Source organism: Odontomachus brunneus, unplaced genomic scaffold (genome assembly GCF_010583005.1).
Source record: "Odontomachus brunneus isolate Ranch 3 - 2012 unplaced genomic scaffold, Obru_v1 Obru_scaffold_004, whole genome shotgun sequence".
NCBI lineage: Eukaryota > Metazoa > Arthropoda > Insecta > Hymenoptera > Formicidae > Odontomachus > Odontomachus brunneus.
In genome coordinates, this window is record NW_022639454.1 from 2,949,363 (window position 1) to 2,976,585 (window position 27,223).

Below are 27,223 nucleotides of genomic sequence, written 5' to 3' on the forward strand. Positions count from 1 at the left end.
ATATATATATATATATATATATATATATATATATATATATATAAAATTATTTTCACTGACATTGTAACAACATTTATTATAAAATGAGTTCTCCTGATTATAATTCTCTTACTATATTATTATACTGACAAAACCAAAACTTTTTCTTCAGTACATACATTGAGAGAAAAAAATGATTCGTCTAAAATTATAATTATTTTTTATTCCAACCATATTTTTTTTAGTGAAATCATAGTAGAGTATAGAGTTGTAAAAATATTAATTAAATTCGTTTCAACTTAATAACTGATTTGAGTAAATAATTTCTAATTTAATTAATTGACGATTAATATAAGCTTATTTAATTAAAAATATTTTATTTAACCATTGACTTCAAGAAATCTAATTAAAAATCACTCAATTAACGATTGATTTGAAAGAATTCAATTAAAAACTGTTGAATTAACGATTAACGAGTAGTCTTTAATTACTTTTGTTTGTTTTAATCGTTAATTCAACAGTTTTTAATTGAATTCCTTCAAATCAATCGTTAATTGAATGATTTTTAATTAGATTTCTTGAAGTCAGTGGTTAATTAAAATATTTTTAATTGAATAGGTTTATATTAATCGTCAATTAATTAAATTAGAAATTATTTACTCAAATCAATTATTAAATTGAGATGAATTTAATTAATATTTTTACAACTCTGTATTATACTACGATTTTAGTAAAAAAATATATATATGATTGGAATAAAAAATAATTATAATTTTAGACGAATCACTTTTTTCTCTCAATGTATGTACTGAAGAAAAAAGTATTTGGTTTTATTAATATAATCATGTCATGACAATAATTTTATATGTGTGTTATTATACCAGATATAGTAACACACATATAAAATTATTATCGCTAACATTATAGTAGAATTTAATAAGAAAATGTTTTGATTATTATTAATAAGAAAATTGTTTACTATAATTTATAGGAATTATTTCTGTATGTACTTATGGTTACAAATATTACACCAATTATTTCTCAGTGTACCTTCATGCAACACGTATGCATACAATGTGCTTATAAAAATATTAAACATTGATGGAAGCTTCCGCTGTACGTAACGCGGTTGCGTGCACACGTAGCGCGTGAAATCGCGGACACTTCGGCGCGTTTCTACGAAAACACTCACGGTATATATTGAGCTTCCATCCGTCCTCCATCTCCGAGTCCGGAATAACTGGCACGTTGGCGCGACAGTACAGGAACTTTCCGGCGTCTTCGATATTCGGCACGAATGTGAGGATGCTGGTTGTTATGTTGCCGTCGGGAGTCGCCTGCCGACGAGATTTCATGAATTTAAAACAGTTTACCGAACAATTTAATAATCGCGATACGCATATATTCGCTCCCGGGATCGAATCGGCGCCGCGCAGGATTAAATTAGAACTTCGGAACGGCAATGATTGCACCGCGGATTAGCATTCGATCTATATGAGACTAGAATTTGAAAATATTTTCCATCACGTAGCAACGTCGTGCAGGACATTAAATATCCCCCGCGAGTTGAGTACTTTTTTTGCAGAAACTAGCGAAACAAACACGTTTTTTTGTCGTTGACAAAGTTACGAGAACATTAGGGGAATGAAAAACTTTGCTCTTATTGATTTGTGCGAAATTTCCGGAAGAACTTTTCGCGCAACATTCTTTTATTTTTAGTTCGCTCGCGACAAACTCGTCACGCAGAAACATGAAAGCCACATGCGGACGGATCGATCGTAGCTCGCGAAACAACTTCATTAATTTAATTCTCTCGCGTTTTTACCCTCGCGGCCAAAGGTCAAGAGAAAAATAACCGCAGCTTTCCGGAAGAGACCTCGGGACGAGCACGTGTCGTATGATTTATGGGAATGTATTAAATCGCCTGAGACGATTTAAAATCATACCGTCTGTCGCGCATTTCGCAATATCATGTTCCCTTTGGACCACGTGATCTTGGGCTCCGGCCTAGCACCGACGACCTCGCAACCTATCTCGTAGGTCTTGCCAGCGCTAAATGGACGGATATCTCCTTGAATCCGGACCCAGAGTGGTTTCACTGCAAAAGAGTGCGTCACACTCAGATTTAAGTACCTATCGATTCGCGTACGGTCGTGTGACTCATAGAAATCTCGCCGGTAACGACTAAATTCACCGACCTCGCCTGGGTGAGATATAATAATCGATACATGACAATCTCTAGGTTCTTACCTAAATATCACATTACAATTTCGTTACAATATTACATCATATTATAAATCAAATAAACAAGCAAAATTACGTTGTATTTATTATCGTAAACAAAATTTCAAAACACAAAATAACAGATTATCGCAAGAAATTGAAACTGATTTCATTTTTTCGAGTCTGGAGGCCACATTAATAATTATTATTTGGAACTTGTCTCATGTGAGATATTAAAATTTGTATTTCAGGTTATATTTATATTTCAGGTTATATTACAGTTTTTCATATTTGAATCATATGATATTCGTGACATTATATTTGTAATTCAATTGAAAATCTTAAATCTAATTATAAATTTACATCTGAAGTACTCAGATATGAATTCAGAGCTAGATGAATTTTTCAGTTGAATCGTGATTACAAACATGAGTGTCGTTACATAATTCAGTTGAAAAACATGGATCTAACTCTGAATGAAAGCACCTTACATGAGAGACAAGCTTAAAGCAACAACTATTATAATAAGGGCTTTAGTAATTCACTTTAATGAAGGACACAGTTTTGAATATTTTTGTTTGGCGGAATATTGTGTCGGAAATCGGTGCTTACAGTTCATATTGAGCGACACCGAGCTTGATATCGGCGACACCATATTGTTGTTCGAGGCTTGGCAAGTCAGAATCGCATGCAAATGCTCGCGGCCTAACTTTTCCAATCGCAGCATATTGCGGACCCTTTTAGTACCGACAGCTTCGTAGCTGTCGTCTAGTAGAGCATTTTCCCGCCACCATGTCACTCGTGGTTGCGGTCGTCCTAAAGAAACATAAAGGCAAGAGTACAATATAGAGAAACACATAGAATAACGGTCCCGTGAAAGGCACTCGTTCGACTTGTAATCGCATTTCACTCCGTTACGCGCCAACAGTCGATTCATTATGAATATACAATCGAGCCGCGGTGAGCAGAGAGCTCGGAAATTCTTTGACGCATAAGAAAAATTCTCTCGTGGCAGAACACTTCCTTTCGCCGCAAGGGAGAAAAATACTTTCGGATTAGCGCGCGAGGGAATATCGTGGCGCAAACGGGCGATATCGTCACCATGGCGGTTATCGAGCACATTGTTATTGTTCAGCCCTTCGCCGTTCGATACCGTGTTCGTTCGACGCGAAAATTTCAAACGCGAGCTCGCGAATAATGGCGCGGCTGAAATATCAAAGAAATCGAGCCGCATTTGTTTCGCGGGATGCGTTACGGAGAGCGGCCCGGAGAGTGCCGCAACGTCGGAGGCAACGTTGAACGTTATGCGAGGCGAATGCACCGGGAGTGCACCGACGCGTCATGCACTTACCACCGGCGGCGACACACGTGATATTGAGAGACGCTCCCTCGGTGTACGGGCCAAGGATGTAATGGGGAATATGAGACCCTCCGTCTTCGTCCAATATGCTAAGCTGCTCCGGCGGTACTGTAATAATTTTCCACAATAAGAGAGAGCGAGAGAAAGATAGAGAGATAGATAGATATAGAGCCATAGAGATAGATAGAGAAAGAGAGAGAGTGTGTGTGTACGAGTGAGTGAGAGAGTGAGAAAGAGAATACCGCGCGCCTCGTTCCTTCTTTTACTTCTTTTTATTTTTTCTTATTCGAAGCGACTGAGAGACGCCGACAGAGGGAGGGAGGGGAAACTGGGGTGAATCAATTTGCGCGACGATGTATCAATCCTATAATGTCACCCAAGAAGACACCTCGTGGTTACCGTTACGGCGATGCTAAGAAATTTCCATTTAGTAACGTCGAGCGACGAGCTGCGTCGAGGGCGGACGGGACGGAAAAGCCCCCCTGAGTATTAAGAAAAATGTATATTCTGCGGTAAAAGATGGGATTTTCGGGGGGTGAGAGAGAGGACGATATTGAATTTATGCGAAAACTATTCTTCAGGGTGTTCTTACGTGGCCGCGTCTAAATCTAAAAAACTGAAACTTCTCAACTCAAAATAGCTCGCTTTGGGAAGGTAGAAGACCCTCCTCGCGGTGGGGCGCGCGTTTATTTCCTCGGGTCGGACTCCCACACGTCAGATTTGCGAACCGTATCCAGTGCTAATCGCGCGCGAGCAAGAATTCGTGATGTCGCTAATAATGCTAATCGTTCGAGTGCCGGCGCGACGAGGACACGTCCTCCTCGGAGCAAATCAATTTTCACGGCGATGTATCAGCCTGCGCCGTCACGTACCGCCTTTACCATTAAGGTGATGTTATATCTGAGATAAAAAATAAATTTTAATGCGCCGATATGGCGGCGAGCTCAACGAGCGTCTATCCGCCCGTTATTATCGGCCACGGTCACGTAGCCGTTTCTCCATTAAGGCAAACGTTACCCTATCGTGACGCAGGGGAAAAAGAGGACGTTAAATGCAGGCGGTGCACTGTTTTCGAGAACGCTCGGGATCAGCGGACAGCCGCGCCGGCGCGGGGATTCCGCGGTAACGATGTCGATCGTATTTAGAAACGGCACGGGCAGCGCGAAACGTCGAATCGATCGATATAATTCCACTGTATAATAAATTGCAATTATCCCTCTCTGGGACTTGGCAGAATTCCAATTCTGGAAATTTCTCGCACGCGACAAGTTATTGTGCATTTTCCGCTTCGTGTCGCAACTTTTTCGCAACAAACGCGCTTCGGTCATCGTGTAAGTTTTTTCCGGCAAGTCGTCTCTCCCTGTTATTTATGTAAAGTAAGATTGCGCCGTTTAATTTCGACTCATGATCGTTGACCCCGGAGAAAATTGGGGATCGTCGGTTTCCATTGGAACGTAACGTAAATATCTGTTTTTGGGGGATAAGGAGGAACGTGTTGAAAGGAGCACGGTCGTCTCTTAGAAAGAAGTAAGAAAAAGGAACGTTCTCGTCGACCGTATTCGGGTCAATGCGGAATATCGTTTGGAGACTCACTGATGACCGTTAGATTGACTTTGCTGTTGCGCGTCGGCGACTGCTTGAAGTCGACTCTGCATCTGTAAACAGCCGCGTCGCTCTCGCGAACGTTTTCCAGGGTGAGTTTCGCGGGACTCTCGGAATGCTTGAAAAACGCGCGTCTGTCCAGGCTGCCGTTCTGCCAATGGCTTCCTTGATCCAGGCTCTCCCTCCCTCTCGTATCGAAGCTGCAACAATCGGTTGAAATTAAAAAAGAGAAAAAGCATATTTCACAAGTCATCAATCTCAGTTGACGTGTTCGCGAGATGTAAGTAATTTTAAAGAAACATCGCGGTCCTCGGTATAGAGATATCAGCTGCGGTGGAGAATCTGCTGAGTCCATTGGTCGGATCGGTAGAATTGACGACACGCTGCTAATCGGATTTAACAGTGCGCAAAATTAACGATAACCGTGATCAATAAATTATGTAAAATATTAGACATATATATGTACATAACAACATCCTGTTGAGGGACGTGATCGGAAGTTTGCCGATAAAAAGCCTTATATAAGAAAAGCCCCTTTTCCCTCTCTCTCTCTCTCTTTCCCGTTCTTTTCCTTCAATACCCGCTAATGCGCGTCATCGTGTTTCTCGGACAGGCGGACGTATAGAGAGAAACTTTTATATTGCCCCTATTAAACTCTCACGAGACGGTCAATTGAGAAAAATGCTCCGACGTGGCGCAGTTACCGAAGAAAAGTACAGAGTCACGCAGGATTCCCTGTAGCACTTTGGCCTCTAATATCGGCCCTTTTACGCCAGCGCGCTGCCCTCGCAGAATTTCTATTGGCGCGGGGCGAACAGAAACGAAGCTAACTGAATTTATGCGGCGTCGTTGCTACAAAGAAATTTTCCGAAGAAATTTGCGACGGATCGGGGCAGGGATGGGGACCGGGGGGCTATAATGAAATTCCTCGCCAACTTTTCAGAACTCATTATTGTGCTTCGGAGAAATTTTCGAGAAAGCTTGGTCTCGGGATATTTAACATTAAGAAGGCAATTTTTCTTCCAAGGTCGCTCTTATGTATTGCTTTTTGAACGCACGCGCTTCGCCGTCGCGCAGAATTTTATTCTGGATCCTGCTATTAACTAGGTGCATTAATCGAGACGTGTATTGATCAGCTTGCAGTCACAAACGCTTAAGAACGTTTAAAGGCCAATACTAAGAGAAAATTTAGACCTTGGCAGAAAAGCGGAAAACATAAAGATACAATCGGAACTCACGCTGGTAGAAAAGCACAAACCATCGACTACACTGAAAATAAATTACGTGAAAATTTATTCTTGTGGAATATACAATTTATTTCACAGAAGTAAAGTTTTATTTCACAAGAATGAAATCTATATCCCACAAATAAATTTTAAATTCTTTTTCTTAATGTATCGCTTGATCACCAGCCTGAGTTCTGATTGACTCTTGCCTTTTTGTTTTCTGCTTTTTTGCCATGGTACGACTTATCCCTAAGAGCTTGTCGTGAGTAAAATGAAACTCGCGGTATGATTATCGCGATATTATTACAAAATGACAACGTAAAGCGATCTTCTGTGAAAAATTTCTTTGAAGAAAAAATCAACTCCCGAAACTCGTCGAACAGCTTTTGGACTTTCAAACGCGTCGTTCCACAGGCATCGTTTAAGACAGATTTGAAAAAGTAGTTGAGACGAAGACTTGAAGCAATTAATTTATGCCAATTTATTTTCTTTTATTCGCCCGAATTAAATTCGCCCCGCAAGGAGGTCCAAAGCGAATGCGATATGCACTCGAGGTAATAATTAACCGCCATAATTTCCTTATCTCCTTAAACGTACACGCCTCTAATGCGCGCCGTGCTATCCTACTGGCGTTTCGTTGCCATTTCTGGGATTCTGTCAGCGTTATTGTGCAGCGACGTCAGTTGTACCTACTCGCCGTTATCAGAGACCTTTTAAACACGCGCGGGTCTACATTGTCCACATATCGGCGGTCATATTTTCCCCGCTATTTTGGAACACTTCAGGCGCGATACCTTTTTGCAATGTTCCAATCCCATGAAACGGAAAGGCGGAGAGTTTTCTTCAGAATTAAAATGATTAATTCGCGAAATACCGCGCGAATTTATGTGTCAATAAATACGTTCGGATATTCTGGTGGTAACGAATGTAAATTTCCGTTCGCAGCGATAGTTGCGGTTTTCTAGAGAGGGAAAGAGAAAGATTATCGCGTTTATTATTAATCTAGATAAACTAGAGTACACGTAAACTAAAGTTTCGTAATGTACTTCGAAACGTGATTGCACGCAAAAGCTTGGGAAAAATTTCGGTAAACTAAATCTTCTGGTAAACTCGCCCACTACATTTCGTGATGCAGCGCTGTTAATTGCAATTAATTAACAGTGCGATCAATCAGTACTAAAATTAATTAATACCCGACGATTTAATTCCCCATTCGGGAGCACTGCGTTGCCGCACATATCACGCTTTATTTCCCTACGTGTGTCTCATCAAACCACGGAGATCGCATCTCCGCGCGAGATCTGAGCGCTTACGCGCTTTCTCGTTTCTCAAAAACGAGAAAGGAGTCGACACGCGAAATGCAAAAATAAGAGAAAGCTCGAGATCCGGCAAGGATCCGGAATTGATTTCGCCCGACGTAATAGCACGTATGACGAATGCTGCTCGTTGCACCTGCAGGTGCGGGTGCATCTCGGGGACGCGAGGAAAAAAGGTTGCGCGCGGCGGCGGGCGATGTATATACGTACATAAACATGTATGTATACGGAGCAGTTTCCTGAAACCGGTCCTCGGAGAACGTTCGTACTTTTACGCGACTCGCGCCGGTTCGCCAAGGCGAGTTACATCGTCAATCGAGCGTGTGAAAGCGCATGCTCTCTCTCTCTCTCTCCCCCCTCACTCTTTCTCTTCCCCCCTCACTCTCTCTCTCTTTCTTTCTCTCTCTCTCGTTCGCTCGTCCAGACGATTTTCTGCGTCTTCGGCTTTCTGGAGCGCCTTGCCGGCCTTTTGCTAAACGATCGAGCGGCAAATTACGTTAATGAAAAGGGGCGTTGGGTGTCGCGATGAGGCGACATCGTTGCAGAGACTTTATTCGATAACGAAGCGCACGTTATTATCATTTTTATGTGTCCCGGTCTAAACACGCGATTTTTATCCGAGCGAACAGCGTTAATTTCGCAATTCGGTTATTATACGGTGCTTCTGCGAGTCGCCTCGCGCTGCTACTTGCTTGGAAGTCCGCCCTTCGTGAAGGAACCGGTTGCGCCGCGAGAAAAAAGAAAAATCGGGCCAAGGATGTAGCGAACGTGGCTATCGTAAACCGATACCCCCGTCTTCTTTGCTATACTTTGAACTTTGCAGTACACGCCGGTCCGGCTTTCGTTCGCATTTTCTGGTTAAACAGTGCCGTGAACTGCAAATTACTGAAATAAAAAAATAATTTGATACAACTTCTCGAGCCGTAATTTCGATCCCTTTATCAATATTCTATTGTACATCTACTCGGCTCTGAGGTCGGCATCAACCTCTTTTGATTCTATTTAACTTGCAGTGTTGCAGTAGAGATCCTTTTTAGAACAAGTGGCATTTCATGCGTTTTCTACCATTTAGAAGCGCCAAGTAGGACTTCTGTTTCCATATTCTGTAAAAAATCTTGCGTACACAGTATGTAAACAAATGTTCCAAAAAGTCCATTCTAAATTTTGTGTCGAAAATAATTCATTCATATGTTCATTCGTGTGTTATTTATATTATGTACTAGTCTATACATAATGCAAATAACACACGAATGAACATACGAATGAGTTATTTTCGACACAAAATTTAGAGTGGACTTTTTGGAATATTTGTTTACGTAATGTGTACGCAAGATTTTTTACAATGTATGTATTAAACAAACACCGATTCTTCAGAATATACAAATGTTAGCAAGTTCAGGTCGAAAGTAGGATTGAAATTTCGAATTGGGGCGAAAATTTCGAATTCACAGGACGAAAATGCCCGTATAATAGCGAGTATCATTATCTCACGTCGCAGATGCGTCATACAAACATGTTTACCCACGGAGTAGGAATTTCAACGAATTCAGATAATCACACATCGGACGCGCGAAATGCAAAAGATTAGCGCGTTGTAACAGGCGGATGAGAAATGCGCGTCACGTGTAGTACCCGTCGAGAGCTTTTGCGTTTCCTTTGTCAATGTTGTGTTCACTTTGACGGATCTCTGAGCTCTCGGTAATCCCCCTTAATTACTCGCTAAGGGGAAGTCGATCACGACCACTTGGAAACAACGGAATCTCGTGACGGAATGCGATCTTTTACGTTACGGAACTGCCGACGGAAATGGTCTTTTCATTTCCTTAGGCGAGTGCTCTTTGAGCAATTTGTAGTCGATTGTTTGTTCCGCAGAGGAACAGCACACGACACGTTTCCACCTGAAACCGAGCCTCAGCGCGTTCAATGTCACTCGACGGAATTCGATTTGTGGCCAAGCCGAGCATTAATCGCCGAAATAATGAAGAACGGCACATCAAGGGAGGAAATCGTTGAGAAGCACAGCACGCGACCGCGCGAGAGAAACAGCTTTCGCGTATTTTCGGGACACCTCGTTTCGACACATCGCCGTGAGTCTCGCGTCGGCAGCTCCGGATAGCGCGCGACGAAGAAGAGATAGATGAGGATAAATCAATTCAGGCTTTTCGGAAAAACAAAGCCGCAGCGGCGCGACGGAGCACTTCGTCACGGCTCAGAAGACTTTCAACTTAATAAAACCGCAAAAGTGCCTGCCAAGGGAAGGTGGAAGGGTAACACGATAGACGGCGGTCGCGTTGCCGTGGCCCGGAAGAAATAATATCGTATCCATAATTTCAGTCCGGGGTACTTTTAAGCCCCGCTACAATTCATATATCAATGCCGCGCCGGGGGTGGCGGTGGCGGCGCGTTCGCGAGAAGAAAACTGAGAGATAGAAAGAGAGAGAGAAGGCGGAGGAAGGGGTGGATGAGGTGGCAGCGAGAAATAAAGGGCGGCAGCCAATTCGCTATATGGACCGCTCTAAGGGGAAACAGTCTGGCGCAGGAATAGACATATACTAACTGTGTCACGGGGTTGGCTTTGCCACGATACTCCGCCGAGCGCGGGAAAAGATGGGATTCGCCGCGCGCGCGGCAGCTTCGCCTCGTTTCTATGCATAAACCGCGATATCAAGCCCGGAATAAGAGAGGAATAGGATGGGCGGGAATCGCAGGGGGTTCGGATGCGCGCGTGTACTTTAATCCGGTTTTTCCTGCGATCTTTCGAGGCGCCGCGCCTGCCAGTCGAATAGCAAGATTAACCCTCAGCCGCGCCCCATTTTCTTTCCCTTTATCCGCGACTTCGTTCGTGTCAAACGCGAGTTAACTGGTTTCGGAACTGGGTCGGTCTATCTGGTTTTTTCGGGAACATCTCGTCGGGGGAGAGTCCACAGAAATAGAAATTTCACCGCATTCGGTGGGTATCGCGCGCGCTGTGAAAGCTTACGGTTAAGACGCTCAATTTGCCACCACGAATCAGGGATTAACGTTAACGAACTGATGAAGTAATTGAATGAAAAGAGTAATACTAAAAGAGAATCTGTGAGAGATTGGTCGTGGGGAGAGGAAGAGCTTTTCGCTCGAAGGTTAGTCGTGACGTCACTTTGGAACGTTACGCCTCACCGGGAATTTTCAGCGCGGTTAGCGCCACTTTTACGCCGAACCTCGAATCATCGCCGATAAATTCGCCATCGCCTCTCGATAATACGTGCGATCCCCCGAATTTATTATTTTACGCGAGCGGATGCGGAGCGATTTAATCGAATTATGTAATTTCGCGTTACACACCTTCCTCTCGCTACATGTTAATTCTCTTATGCGTGGTTTTATGCGGACGCATCGGCTGTGCGAATCGGTTGCCGAGCAACGCGCGCGTTATCAAGATCGAGCGTTGGCGCATTACAACGGGATGCCTCGCCAATGACGGCTATCTAGCATGCTTAATGCATCACTCCGCCATTTAGTTAATAATCGAACTAAAGCGCGCGCGAACGCGCCCCGCCGAACGGGGCGCGTATTTTCCCCACGAGAGCGTATGCGCGATACGTCCGGCACGCGAACTTCAAACGCGCCGCGCAAATTCGCCGGCAAATACAATAAGCCGGTGATCCAGCGGAGTCAGCCGGGCACGCCGACTGGAGGCAGGTATATCGGCTGATTACATTCCGGCCCGTGTAATTTACAAATTAATTGTGTCAGTCGTCGCAAAACACGCGCGCGTTAAGCGATTTGCCGCGTCGCGTTTGCGCGCGCATGAACGCGTGTGTGTATGCAGAGCTCTCGTAATGCGCACAATAAATGCGCGTAATTCTGCGTTTAAGTTAATTTCTCGTGCGCGTCTCTGAGCGGTGGGTCTTTCGATTCGGAACGCGCGATTCAGCCCCGCTCGAAAAAAAGTCGCACGCGGACACGAGGAGCACCGGAAGGTTCGGATTTCCTACGGTAATTACGCTTCATTACAAAGAACACGCGGTGGCACTTAATTCCCGATGGTGGGAAATCGTCGAAATTGCAGCCGCGGCGCGCGGAATAATTAATTCCCCGGAGTACAACTGGCATACGTTAATTTTTCCTTTGACGTACGCCCGCGCGAACTAATATCGAGCTGCCCGAGAGGAGAACCCCTCGGCGAATTACAGACGTAAGACGCTTGACGGGAAAGTTTTTTCATTTCAACGAAAACAATCTCTCCCGTGCGCCGTGATGTGTCAGCAGAGGATAGAGTCAACCGAGGCAAATTACGTATTCGCAATTAGGAATGCATAAGTCGCGTTGTAACGAGAGATTTTTTTATTAATTTTCGATCGATTTCTCCTGAGATGTATGTGTGTGTGTACGCGCGCGCGATCAACTGTGGGCGTTTTATATGCAAGTCACAAAATTTAGATTGTTAGATTATTATTTCATCATGCAAATATTATTTTATATGCCAGTTTTCATGAATAGAATTGTTGCATAATATGCACATTATAAAAACATTTCAGAAATTGAAATGTTAAAATAAAAAAAGAACACATACATATACATATAAATGCGTGCAATATAAATTGATATTTGAATATGGAAAGGGAGCAGTATTGTTGTATCAATAAATGGCATAACAATGATACAGTCTGCTTTTGTAACTAAAACTGTATTATTGAACGTACGGTTTTCTTTTTACCTTTTTTTATTCTATACGATACGCCAAAATTGGAATAATAAATCGCGGCGAGACAAAGAGAGAGAGAGAAAGAGGGAGAGAGTCGATACACGAAATGCAATAAAAACACCGCAGAACAATTGATTTATACGCAGAGCTAAAACTCGGTTAGGTCGCGCGCACGCCGAATGATTTCGAACAATGTCGAATTATTTTGATACATGTGAAAGACGTTGTTTAAACACTCCTACGCGTGAAGTGAAAATCATAATAATGACGATGACGGAAACAGAGCACAATATAGACGAAGTCTGGAATCGAGTTGCGCGGAATTCACGCGACACCCGTTATTAGGCGACCTTTTGGCGTGAAACGCGTAACGCATGAATGCAGTGAATGCATGCGAGTGAAAACAAACGCGCACAGGACTCGTTATCGACACCATCGGACGGCGATTGTCGCGACGGGATCGACATGACGATCTTTTGATCGGCAATCGCGTTTAAAGAGCCGTTTAATTAGCGCACCTCCTAGAGCGCAATTCGCTTTGATTTAATGTGCGTCCGAGGATCCTAACTGGAGCACCGGGCGATTTTCTCCTGCAGTTCTGATATGTCACTTTCCGCGGCGCGGAATGTAAATTATGCCTGTCTGTCTGTTTGAAAGGCATTTCCATTTGCGCGAATTAAGTGGAACAAGCGGAAGAATTCGTTTTCAGCTGACTCCACGGGTATATCTCGCGCGTGATCAGACGACTGTCCTGAAGAATTGATAAATCTCATCCCGCAACAGTTGCCGTCTCAATTATCTCGTTGAGGGACGTTACTTTTGTCCTTGTTTGCTCGTCGGGCTATTTTCGCCGCCACTTGGCGCACACTACGTGTCGAACGTTGCGCCTCGAGTCTCACGTGATTCGCGAATATGTGATATAAGAAGGGAAGGAGAATGACGTGGCAGATGTTACTCTGATCTTGAAAATACCACGCGATCCACAATTGCATTTTTGCAGAGATTTCGCCCAGTAGTCATTTCTTTTTTCTCTATACCAGAAGCTCTATTACCCTTTCACTACCTTTCAACGGGAGACATACGTTTTCTCTACCATTAATAATCACTTTATTCGATTGAATAAACAATTTTTTGTTTATTCGATTGAATAAACAATTTTTTTGACACTCAGAACACATCACTCTGCTTGTGTACAACGTTGGAACAAGTATGCTCTCCTAAAAATTCTAATGAGTCCCCCTTTGGCAAAATTTAATTTTTTTGTTAAAACTATATTATATATTAGAGTATATAATGAAGTAAAAATAAAATTGTATCTTTAAAAAATAGAATTAGCAGTACAAAAGGGTTGAGATACGCGAAACGTAGGAATTGACGCATCGAATCGGTAAGCAGGTTGGCTGATTGATCAAGTCAGAAATAACCCGTTAGCGTTGTTTTTTTCATACACGCAATTTCTTTCTATGGTCTTTTGCTCATCCCTTTTGCGCGATTTCATTTCATAGAATTTTACTCGTTCGAAGCTTTCAGCTTGGTATATATTAGGCATCCTATCGGATTATTCTATACATCACGTTTACGTAATGCATTTACAAATTTCGGATAGCATCGAGTGCTATAAATTGGAAGCAGGTTCCAAGGGAGCAATTTGCGCAGGGACGTTCATTATTTTCATATCTGGCGAATTGTTGCACAAATACCTGAATAAATTTAACGTTATTTGGGCATATAGAGCGTATCATGTGCGTATACCGTCGCACATACTGCAACACTCGCGTTTATTGTCGCAAAAATGGGAAGGAAGGCGATTTTGTTCTACGATTGCTCTACGTATTAACGCGTCTCTCGCACTATTGCGTCGCATGACTTGTCTCTCGCGTGCAAAATACAAAGTCTACAGATATAACAATAACGAGTCCGCGGCGTTTCGTACTCTTTACGTGCCTCACGCGCGAATCGAGATAAGCAAGTTGAGAAGAATGGAAAGAGAATGACTGCGGAGAGAAGAGTTTACCTGTATATCGGCGCGTCCGTTTCCTCCTTGTACCAAATAACCAGGTGCAGCTTGTCCCCGGGGAGTGGCGGTTTCACGTCGCAGGGTAACTGCGCAGTTTGGCCTGCCACTGCTTCCGCATCTGTCATTGTCACTGTAATGACAAAGCCGGGTCGAGAGTCAGCCAGGATCTCATATAACCGGAAAAACGTGGTCGGAATAGACGCGTTTCGGGAGCGCGCGCTAATCTGCTCCGTATTAATGGCCGGATCCGCCGATTTCGCAGCGTTCGCGAACACGAACGAGATTTAATCCGCGCGAATGCGTCGCGTACTCGAGTTCTCAAGATCGCGCTCGAGTGCACTCCTAAGCCGAAGATCCTCTCGCGAGGAGGATGGCCGATATTTTATCGGACTGTATCTTTTGTCTCGCAAGTCGCGCGCGGCAGCATTCGGAGGATGAGTATGCCGATCCTTCGGGATCGGCATACAACTCCGTAGAGTGCACGCGGCCGCGCGAAAGCACGAGGGACATATTTCTTTGTTTTGCCAATAAAGGACGTTCAAAGAGATAAAACGTCGTCCCTTCGGAACCCCGTCGGCCGACACAGACCGCCTCCCTTTCGCGATAAAATCTGAACTGTCTCCGGCGCGTATCGAAGACCGCTTCCGACGGGAATCATTTCGTTTTTAGCGCGGAATCCCGCGACCGGGGAACCGTTCCTCGTTTTCTTTCGAAGGATGGAACATTTTCTATTCGGTTTATTCGCGTTTGCACCCGATACACCGCCTCTTCTCGCGGACGTTCCGCGGATTGCCCTCGACTATTGTTTTTTAACAGACAGAGACGATCGTGTAATGACAACTAGAATGTAACATAATGACTGTATCTTTGGCGTAGCTTGTGTTTATTGCAGCTTCCTCTTCTTTTTCAATGCTCCAAGTACAGTGAGTTGCAAAACCGTTTAGTTAAATATGGGGGTTTTTCTGTTTGGAGTATCCACACTTACGGTATGTGCAAGCCACGGAATTTTTGGATTAGGCAAATATTACGCCAACTGACAGTTTGTGATTTCCCATACAAAATTTTTTCCGTTTTCTCCATATATTGAGCAATACTCTTATTTATTGCATGTACTTTTGTCAAATCTTGCCAGAGGGTAGGAACGTGAGTTGGGGTGAAGATTTGAGGGGGAAATTTGGAGGGCCGAGGTAGCACAATAATTCTCATTTACTGCAGGAAAAAGTTATTGGAGAACAATGGCTGCATTTAGCAGAAGCATTTGTGATTGCTTTGTTTTATATAATTTGTTTTATATAATTAATAATTTAATAATTTTGTTATAAAATTCTCTCCGTTTTTATCCGTAATTAATATAGGGCATAACATTTTATCCGTAATTAATATAGAGCATATAGGATTCTTGGTAGATCCGAAATAAAATAATATGCTAATATGTAATAATAATATATAAAAAAAAATAATATAGTGATCAGGAGCAAAATAATTTGGCGTCCCGACTTATGCTAAACACAAGCATATGTGGAATCGTTGTAGAATCGCAATCTATCCGTGAAAAATGATGAAAAAAGAGAATATTGGTCGAGGGAATTAACTCGTTTATTGCGTAAAAGCATTTGTAATTCTGTACAAGGAGTACGAAGTACATAAAGAAAAATGTCAGTATTCTGTCGGTAAAGTTTCAGCATCCCCTTAAGAGTGCAAAATTTAGTTTGCATGTGTGCTAAACATACACTAATTCTTCACAAGTGTACAAACGTTGGAAAGTTCAGGTCGAGAAAACAGAGACTAAAATTTCGACTCGTGTAAACTGTCAGAATTGAGAGTCATCACTGACAGGTTTGCCCAGTGTGATTACACCATTATTTATTATTATTTATTATTCTCAATTATATGCTGTTAATTGTTAATAACAATACGCAAATCTGTCGATAATAACGCTCAATTTTGACAGCTTGGCGAGCTGCCAACTTCACTTTATCGCAACCGTTTTGTAACTCACTGTACACGTGATTCCCCACGAGGATTTCCAAGACATTTTCAGACACATCGCGACCATTTTTCATCCCCATTTGTCGTTCTTTCGAAAGCGCTGCGAACAGTTTCGTCGAAAATCCGCCGGATATGTTTAATGATCCGTATGTTCGGCAATGGACGCGTTTCACTGGCCCTCTGTCTCTTCCCGCCCTCTCTCGTACACAGCGCGACTGCGGCGTCTGGTTATAATTAATGCACGATCAATTAATTTCGTCCCTTGTTTTACGCCGTCAACGACAAATTTACCGGATCATCGTCGCGCGGCCGGCGAATTTGCGCGTTTTATCGTATGAGAGCGGCGCGCGCGCGTATCCATTTTGCGCTTTCGCGGTGTTGGTGCGCCGATATGACGGCGGTACAAATCGCGGCGATAATTGGCGCTCGCGAGTCCCGCCGGACGAGCATAATCGTATAATCGCGCGTGTTTGAATGTATTATGACTCGCGGAGAGTTTCTTTCGAAATTGATTTACGTGCCGCGGGGTGTACGCGCGCTGCGATTCACGATTCTCGCCGCGCGCGCTTCGCCCTAAATAGCTTCGTCCGCTGCTCGTGAGCTTTATTTATCGATATCACGGCCAACACGCATTGAACATTCATATCGTAATGAGAATAAAATAGCCGTATCAGAGCGCTAATGCGCGCTGCTTATTCGGGTCGCGCGCGTGCTCTTTCTTGCTCTTTCTCGCTCTCCTTCTTTACCTTTTTACTCGAACTGAGCGCGCCGAATCGCGCCTCTTTCTTTTCTGTGTGCTCCGTGGAATCTATAAGTTACAATGTACGAGACTGCCTTCTCCTAGATTAGATCGAGCCAGGCAATAAATAAACCGACGCTGCAAAGCAGTATGTGATGGACGAAGAGTAAGAATTATTTTTATGCAAATCAGACGGAGTCTGATAAATATAACGAACGGTAAAAACATACCGAGCTGTTCTTATTCGGCCAATGTGCCAAGGAAGTGTCGTTTTCTTTCGGTGTGTGTGTGTGTGTGTGTGTATTTGTGTTTTATATCTTTATTTTTGCAACATAGTATCCGGGGCGCGACATTTCGAAGCAACGGCATCGGCGAGCTATTTATTGCAAACGTTTGGCCAAGCTCGCGGGATCGCGAGATCTCCATTTTAAATGTAATCCCGCAAAAGTATACACGCGCGTCCAGGTATCGATAATGGTAACTGTAATCAAGTCGGAAGATGAAATTCGGCCGATCAATTTCGAGGAGGGGGACTCGCGCTGTAAAATAACATCGATGCCGCGGCGCGCGCCTGTAACGTTTCCGACGTTGGGGATTTTTTAAATTGAATCTCCACCCTTTTTTCCCGGCGCGGTCCGCCCGACAGCAGTCGCATTTGAATACATAATTGGCAGCTTTTCCTGCCCTCACCCGTGCTGCCGATTCGCCGTTTTATGTCTTACCTTTGTGTATCTCCTTCCAGCTCGTCGGCCAATAAAGTGCGATTTAATTTCGATGTGGAAAACGAGAAAAAAAAACAATATGGCGCGGACGTAAAGCCACCGCGGAACATTAATGAAAATGTCGATATCGATATGTGTCTCTCGTACTACTGTCCGTAGCAGTCACCCTGTCGTGTCCTCTTATTTATTTACGCTTTTTCCTCTTTGCGCGGCTATCGATTACCGCTTGTATGAAGCGCGCCAGTCTGGCATATTCTACGAGACGAGTAGCGCATGAACTGTCACTTTCGACTTTCGATCCCCGCTGATTATTCGGATCTTTATTGCATGATTTTAATTGGGAGCCTTGGGGCCGCGCGATTTTGCGCGAAAGGTCGCGTAAGAAAAGAGAAAACGAGAAAGAATCTCTCTGTTATAGAAATAAACAAGTGGCAGAATATACAACCAGATGTCGATACAGCGGAAATTGTCGCAAAATATGTTTGCTCCTGCCGCGTATTCTGCGCGCGTTTTTCGTAGTTTTCGTAGCGCGATTCTTTCCCGCGCGGACGAGCGAGACTTCGAATGCAGCAACGCGATACGATGCGACGAGTCCGACCACAAGTTTCCCGCGCCGTGGATTTTACCACCGCAAGCAACCATTTTCATTTGGCTTTCCCGCGGCGCTAAGTGAATTTTGCCGGACGCCTTTCTTCCGTTCCCTCGTCGTGTACACGTTTGAGCTCGCAGCTCGCATTATATACCGGCTGAATCTAATCCCTGCTTTTCATAAAGTCCGCCCGGCCGATCTGCCGGGCGCGTTCGCGAAAAAGGATGTATCGTCGCCCGTAGTAATTCCGAAGGAAAAGCGCGCCATGTTAATTATCGCCGTTGGCGGGAGGATATTTTCCCGCGGTTATTTCCCGGTCGCAATAATGAGGCGCTTTCGCGTGTTATTAGAGTCGTGCGCGCGTGGAGCTCGTATTTAGCCAGGAGTGGGTTACAAGTACGCACGCGTGCGGATAGACGCGCTGTAAATGCTGAGTATACTCGATGGTTTTGTGTGCTCTCGTAGAGCAAGTTTAACATCGCCACAAGCGATGTTTGACTGAAATTGCGATACACGCTCCGGATTTTCGTCCGAATTTCAACCGAATCTGGGGATCTCGCGCCCTTAAATGCGAAATATCGCGCAATTCCCAAGTTTCATCGCACTTGTCGATACCCTGACGAGCGCGCGGTCGACTATTTTCAGCGAGAACGCGAGACTTCTTTTCCTTTTTTCGCGCCATCTTCCAATTTTCGCCGTTGGCATATTCTATGTTGGTAGTCAATCGTGGAATTAAAGTGCACTCCTCGGATCCGATTTCATCTCAAAATCGGGGATGAGTCCACATTTCGACGTTGATTCGCGATACTGAGCTTTAATCTGCGAAAAGTTCCTCACTTTCTACTTCTCGACAACTATCGGCTCCGCAATGTTTTGTCGTCTTTGGCGCGTCTCGCGCGTTTTAAGGTCGTGTTAACAGTTGTCACGTAAAACATGCTTTATGTAAGACACATGAGAGATGTTTCTTCAGAGTTGAATCAAAATTTTTCAATTAGAAAACTTTCATCCGACTTTGAACTCAAATCTGAGTATCTCACTTGGGAAGAGTTTCAAGCGACTATGAATAGAGGGCTTTAAACGAAGGGGATACTAAAATTGAAAACTTTATCGACAGAATACTGATATTTTTCTGAAGACTTTATGTCATATTGATTGTATAGAATTACAAATGCTTTTACGCAATGAAAGTACGTGCAAAATTAATTAGAATGTTGTTCAATATATGACGAAAAAAATTTCTTTAATGTAAAATTTCAAGTTGTCAGCGTAATATTTGCCTGAACCAAAAGTTCCGTAGTTTGTACATACCGAAAGTATAGATGCTCCAAATAGAAAAATTTTGAAGAACATTGCTGTACCTTCACATCTAAATTCAGGAGCTTAAGCATATCGGAAAAGTTTGCAGAAAGATTTCTATACATGCGTTAGGTTGTCCGTTGAATATGTTAAAACAAAGCAACATACATTTATGTAAGTTCTATATGTATAAGAAATACGAAAAAGATAGCGTGATTGTGTTAGTGATCGTTTCTGCGTTATCGACATTGTTCAAATTCGTCATCGATCTCTTAAATAATCGCGTAGACGCGAAATTCTCATCCAGATCGTTGGGCGCCAATTTCACGTTGCTACAACTATCGCAATAGTCGCGAAAATATTTCTGCCTCTATTTTTCATGATGTCCTTCTTTTCGCCTCCGTTTCGCCGCGGCTGTTATTATCAGCATTCATATTATCAACTAATCCGCCATCGCGGATTCCGTCGTTCTCATTTGCCGCTTCGCCTCAACTAAAAAGAGCCTTTCTGCACGGCACGGAGAGAGCGAGCCGTTGCATCGACTCGATATGCACTTCAATTACAACGCGGCGCATCACAAGCCGGCTTGCAGCGCGATAAAGAGAGCAAGGGGTAACTGCTGATACGCCCAAGCGCCCTTCCTTCCGCCACCCTCTTTCCCTTTTCTCTCTGTCTTCCTCCCTTTCTCTTACTCCCTCACAAAATAGTCTCATTGTCCCTCGCGTCTGATTGTCCCGTTCCCTCTTTCAGAACACGCACGCATATGGTGTGTCGGAAGATGGAAAATAGCTCGCCGGGGGTGGGTCTGGCGAGTTCCTTCGGGTGCGATGCAGCGGCTAACGCCATATGTCATTAACTGAGGGTATTCATCGGCGTCACCCCAGGTGTGTACGCGAGCGTGCGTGGCTCGTGCGTGGCTCGTGCGTGAACTCCGCGGGAGTCACCATGTGACTTCATTATCCACTTAACACCGAGCGCTCGCTTTTTTTCTTATGGAAATTCATGTTCTCAGCGCGCGTTTATGCGTCTCTCTCTCTCTCTCTCTCTCTCTCTCTCTCTCTCTCTCTCTCTCTCTCTCTCTTGTTCGATGCAGAGCTAAGCGCGAAAATGTATCTGTATAATGAACATAAAAGTATTCTTGCAGGTATCTTCAAATATTGATTACCACGTTTTTTACAGCGAAATTTCACTGGAAAAGTAGAGTGATAGTTGAGTCGCTCGAATTCGAAGTGAGCTTTCGCTCACACTAAATGAATTTTCCACTTCGGTTGCTGAGTGAACATTTGTCCTCGAAATTGTAGAACGAATCTGATATATTCTACTGTCACACACACAGAAGCAATTTCACCCTAATCAATTGAAACAATCACTCGTGTGGAGTCAAAATCCATTCCAAAGTTGAGTGAAACATTCATTCTTGCGATTCCGAGCAGCAGCATTTTCAGCAGCGCTCCGAATGGATCTTGGCTCGTTCCAAGTGAGACTTCACTCCGAGATATTTAGCCAGTAGACAGATACGATGATATTATACGTCGTGTTTGGGAATTTCGCGTGTCGTGGGGGAGATGAGTGTGAAGGGCATTAAATTAAAACGGCGGGTCTCTATTTCCAAGCGAATCGTGATTCGCCCCGGGCCAAGATCGATCGAGTCGAATCGAGAAGCGGGATTCATCTGCCGTGCAGGAGTTCACGCGAGCTTCGCCGGCTGTACGTGGAATGTAACAAGCGGTGTTCGTCGAGAGCCCGTGAAGCGCGCTCGTACATACCAGCCGGAGGGTTAAGCTGTCTCGGGAAACACTCTGTGTACGGAGAATCACTGATGGTTAACGTAATACGAACGTGACACAGACGCTGCCGCTCGCCCTTCTCCGTGCATACGTACGTTATCCGCGGAAACTCGCGCGTTGATTATTGCGAGCGCGCGAACACACGCGCGTTTGTGGCGTAGCGTACTTGCGTGCGTGCGTACGTACGTGCGTGCGTACGTGCTTGCTTGCTCGCTTGCTTGCGTGCCTATGTGTACACCCTTAGCCGCTGTTGGGTTCTCCAGACACAGCTGGAGGAACAGGGAGTGCCGGCGAGAGATATGTGAAGAGCTCTGGCGGTATGAGGAGAAATGAATTCATATTTACGGAAGTTGCATGCATATGCACAGCTTTAAAGCGGGTTTGTGCGGGGTGATACAAGAGCACGAGAAAGAGGGAATGAGAAAGAGAGAGACAGAGAGTCAGCCTTGTGCGCGGAATTCGGTGCGACACCGCGTGCGAATTACGTCGGTGAATAAAGAACGGGATGATACCCGCGATCGAGCGGCTCGTTTCCGTCACGATCGCACATCACGATGGAATTTCACGCACTTGGACTCTCTGCGGAATAACAGCTGCGCTGTATTTTGTATTGTTCGTTTTGAGATTTTTAAAGTTGCACTGGAAGGAAAAATGTCGATTTAACGAAAAAAGTTACTTTTGGCATAACCAAATTTTTGTGGTGAAATGGTAGTAATAACATGCATATTATGAGGTTATTATCACATTACAGTAGAATTTAGTAAGAAGATTTCTCTCTGTGGGCCATAACTTTTAATATAATTATTTTTCTATGTGATTATAATTACATATACACCAAACGTTTTTTTCAGTGTACCATCGATTAAAACCATATAGGAGCTATTCTACCTAAAATCTACCTCGTTATATCCTTCGTGAGCTGCGCGGGCGATATTTTTCCCGAACAAACATTCGTTTCCGTTTGCTTGCGTCTTTTCGCCGTGAACACATTCTAAACCCCAAATATTATAACGAGTGCATAAGGAACAAAAAAATTTCTGCCTGGGTAACTGAATTGAGACCAGACGAAAAACTCACTGACAATAAATAATATCTCTGTTACTGTGGCCAAAAACACTCGTCTGAACATTCAGCTGCATTAAGACTCGGTTGAGATAACGGAGAGCAATGGGCTGAGTAGAAACTTCCTGCAGGAATCTTTCTGTTTCTCATCTAGCTCCCAAGTAACAGAAAACTCAGTCGCACTAACGGGGTTGTTTTTTCCACGCATGTTAAAATTCTGTTAGAGCACGGTCGCAGATCGATCGAGCCGTTTCGCGCGAGTCAAGTGAACCAAAAATCTTGTTAACTTAAACAGAATTCGGGTTACTTCAATCGGAATTTCGTATTCGACCAGATGTTTGGTTAATTCAACCAAATCTTTTTTCCGTGCGGTGTGTATAACGGGAGGTTTCAAAGTAATTAAAATTTGCGCGGTGCAAATTGAATTGCGATGATTATTCCTACCTATCTACTTACCTACCTACCTAACCGAGACTCCTCTCGAACTTCCACGTCGTTCGGAAGAAGTATGCATTATATTTCGACGGGGGCACATGTGCATAATTAATGCAAACGAGGATCCTTCCTTATCAGGATACCACGCACGACTCGCTCCTAATTAATATCAAGACCGCTTCTAGCAGGGCCATGACGAAGGGCTTTTAATCCGTGCACGGTCTATATCAGCGCGGTGCTGCGCGCCAACCGTGCGAGACAACCGAAGATTACACGTTGCGCCATTACGCAGCTGCTCTTCTCTCGAAGAATTTGTCTTTTGCCAGGCAAAAAATGAAAAAAAAGCACGTTCTCCTCGCGCTTAGTGTCTTTAGAAGATAGAGCTGCTTGCCCCTCAAAATTTTGTACGTTGGGGGATGACTCGTATCAGCGAAGTGCGTTGCGAGTGAAACGCACCAAGTTACCTTTTTCATCATTTTGTTTAGAATAAGACTTTACTGTTTAAAATTCTTTTTATCACATACACTGTAATAAAGGTTAGTTTGTAGTGAATAGTAACTTATTAAACGTAGGATAAAAGTGGTAAGAATTATATTCTTTCTTAAAACAGTGAAATCCGTGAGTCGCTTTGTAGTGCAATATATTGATAATGCATTATAATCAACCGACTGGTTCCACCATTTTGAGGCGAATTGAATCAGTGAAAAAAGATCCGAAGGAAAAAGCTAGACTCTATCTTGTAGGGACACTGCGAAATGTAACGTGAATAATTTCATATGCGAGTGCAATTTACCGTCCGAAACAATTTCACATGATCGTCCTTTGATAAATATAATTTAATTGCTATTTATCCGCGCGCATTATTACGTACCGTCATTATTACATATCACTGCTCGTCGCTTTGACGAGTCGGTAATTTTTATTTGACTGATATTACAGAAATGCAAAACCTGAGGATATAAGTAAAGTTGCACTAATTACAATAATAGAATCGGCGAAAAAGATGCGTTTATCTTTACGAACACAAATATCCCGAAATTCGACTGCATCATTTTACTATATGGAGAGAATATAATTCGGCATCGCGCGTTCGTTCCGGTCACGCTCGAAATTTTTCAAAACTCTTCAATTGCGCGAGCTGTCATTCATTGGATCTGCGGGGCGACTCGTTGATTGTTTGAGTATTTAACATCGCCGGTTGTTTGCAACGGTTGGCACTATATAGCCAACAATAAATTTGAACGGTTAGTCACTAGATCATACCGCTTTTCGTGGCAATAAACCGATACCCGATATGACCTGCTTTTTACTCGGGATTTTACCGCACTCCGGCCTAGTAAATGTAACTTACGACGAAATTCGCGCGAGACACAGACGCACAAACACGCACGCGGCAATTAATCAACGATATCTCGCACAATTTATTGGACACGAACGGTTCTCGTAAAAATGTCCCGCCTTAACAATCTCCTCGATCCAATTTCGAGTTGCGAAATTTAATGCCGCTGCGCAATTAATCAATTTCGCGCGCGCGCGCGCCTCACGTGTATGTACTATTATGCGTTTCTCTCTCACGATTCGTTTGTAAATTCAAACACGCTTCAACGGACAAGACTTGTCACCAGCCCCGTCCACCCCCTGTGTGTAAGCCAGTTATTCGCGGACGAAATGTTGAGTCAGCGTCGCGCGTGGTGTTGCTCATATTTACGATCAAGTTGTAGAGGCTCTAGACGAAATCGCGGCTTCGTGTCTCCTTGTGTGTGCATGTATTGCGCGGGGACGCCGCATAACTACTTCTCTCACACGAAAACGCGCGCGCGAAACAGAAAGACGACTGACGTCCTGCTGAAATATTATCCTCGTAAAAGAGACAGCGCGCCGCCCCATCGCTCCAGGGTAATCCGGGGTATGTCCTGTGTATTTCAGCGCGACGACGACGACGACGACATCGGCGAGACTAGATAAACGGCGTTGTCTAACAGGGTCGGTTCAGAAGACACGTCGAGGTCCCGCGCGCGAAATGAGACCTGAGGCCCTCGGTTATAAATTCACGCGTGGGTCATCAATTTGACACGTGCAAATCTGCACGTGCGCACTGCTCGTGTCGTCCGCTCACAGGCCAGACATCGACGGAATTTCTGGCCTGAAACTGAATCGATCCCTTCCGCTCGTTCGCACCGTTAAAAATTTCCGAATGCGTCGATTTTCACGCGTATTAGCTCCGAAACTTCACGATAAGCATTACAGTTGCCAAATTTCCGCGTCGAGTGTTTACTGCAAATATTTACTAGAGAGATGCGTTATCTTTGTTAAGAGGCGATCATCACACAGGAAACAAGTTTGATTGCATTAACATGAAATTTGGCCACGATGAACGAAGTAATGCATTTTGATTAGAGAAAACGAAATTTCTCGCACTTAGAGGCAAATTGGGATCGTACGAACGGGAATTCTATATTCTTCAAAGAAATCGGTTTGCCCATTAAAAAGAAGGTTCATGTTAATATAAATTTTCCCTTTCAAAATAGAAGACGTTGGCTTCACTGAAAAAATTATTTTTGTATTTGCGGAACTAAAATATTTGGTACATACCATTTGTCTAGTATTACCATGTTTTTCACTTACGTAAAGGAGGAAATTAAATTTTTTGGTTGCAACTACCAAACATATGGCTGGTTACGTTTTAACAAAATTTTGGTTCGCTGTACGAAATTTTCGTTTTGAAAACAAAATCCTCTCCTCAGTGTTGCTTGTTAATTATAATACATAATATACATAATATATAATATGTAATACATACTACATAATATATAATATATAATACATAATACATAATATATAATATGTATATTAACTATATACATGTTTATCTTTATAATACCGAAAATTATCCTCGACTTTCAAGAGAAAGAGAGGGAGAGAGAGAGAGAAAAAAGATGCATGTTCAAATTATGAAGTTTATTATTAGCGGTACTTCTGGCTTTAGAGTGTACGGTCCGGAGATCTCGGATGTTTTGGGTCCGACACAATGTCGAGCGAGTTCGCGTGCGAATAACGGGCCCGTATTGAGCGCACGCGGAGAACTGGGTATCTCGCGCATAATAATTATGTGGGCCCCTTTTTGTGAGGCGGCCACGTGCATGCTTTTGCAGCGAGGGGAGCAAAATCACACTTACGGTGTATGTTTACTGCCCCCATGGAATTCGCTGCGCAGACCTTTTTGTTCGACTTAATGCTCCCGTGGAGCCCCGTAATTGGTGCTGTTTAATCTGTTTGTTCTTCCGTTTCGCATTTTTCGAGCTTGTCCGTTCGTTCGTTTTCGCCTTCGAAGGTACAGTTGAGGGATTCCGTATCGATACTTTGCGGTAATTTGTTGTACGGGAAGGTAAATAGTAAATAATAAACGGTAAATAATGAATTTGACCAATAATTCAACGTTCCATAGTTACACATTTTTTTAACTTTTCGTAACGATAAGGCGTTTTAAAAGTGAGAAATAAAAAAAAAACGGCAAGTGACAAACTCGATTATAGTCATATTTTAGCGATTATATTCAAATCGCCATATTATGATTATTTCACCATAAATTCGTGAACATTTTTTCAAGTCTTTTGTGTCGAGAGAGAAAGAAACTCCTTATATATATATTTTTTTTTTTTTTTTTCATAAACCGTCAGAATTAATTTAGCCCGCATTTCGTTTGTAATTTCGAGGAGAGCTTACTCGCGACGAGACATGAAAAATGTTTAGACTCGTGATGGAAAAGAAGAACAAACGAGAGGAAAAGACATGTGAGCTTATTCAGTCGCGACGAGAGTAGCAGTTTCGGTCCGCGAATTTCTAGCGGTACGGACAGAAGTCGCAGGAACGCGCGGAAAGGCCGGGATGATGCGCACACACACCCACACACATTACGCGACATACGCGCATACTCCACACATACACGAGTCAACGCACAAACTCAGAGCGAAGAGCAGCGAGATAGAAAGGGATACGGCATCAAAGCGCGAGACAGGCCAAACCAGTTGTTATATCCTCGAGAAGCATTCGAACTCCGACATGAAAAGAGGAGCCCGCAGTGTTAACGAGGATCCGTGTGGAAACGCCTCGGGCAGGAGAAACGAGAGGAGAGAGGGAGAGTAGAGAGAGAGAGAGAGAGAGAGAGAGAGAGAGAGAGAGAGAGAGAGAGAGAGAGAG

At 43.6% G+C, this 27,223-nt stretch overlaps 1 protein-coding gene and 1 long non-coding RNA gene across 10 annotated transcripts in view; one reads left to right on the top strand and one right to left on the bottom strand.

Moving 5' to 3' along the window:
• LOC116846545 (nephrin-like) overlaps positions 1-27,223 on the bottom strand; it is a 331,343-nt gene that overhangs the window by 43,140 nt on the left and 260,980 nt on the right. For all 7 annotated transcript variants that reach the window (XM_032820537.1, XM_032820521.1, XM_032820530.1 and 4 more), the window contains 6 exons: positions 14,405-14,537; positions 5,156-5,364; positions 3,554-3,670; positions 2,815-3,018; positions 1,926-2,077; positions 1,172-1,316 (listed from right to left, as the gene is read on the bottom strand). In XM_032820537.1, the coding sequence (XP_032676428.1) occupies positions 1,172-1,316; positions 1,926-2,077; positions 2,815-3,018; positions 3,554-3,670; positions 5,156-5,364; positions 14,405-14,537 (960 nt within the window). The remainder of the gene's footprint in view (positions 1-1,171; positions 1,317-1,925; positions 2,078-2,814; positions 3,019-3,553; positions 3,671-5,155; positions 5,365-14,404; positions 14,538-27,223) is intronic.
• The window catches only part of LOC116846617, a 179,024-nt gene that overhangs the window by 3,270 nt on the left and 148,531 nt on the right, over positions 1-27,223 (top strand). The gene's annotated exons all lie outside the window — the stretch shown is intronic.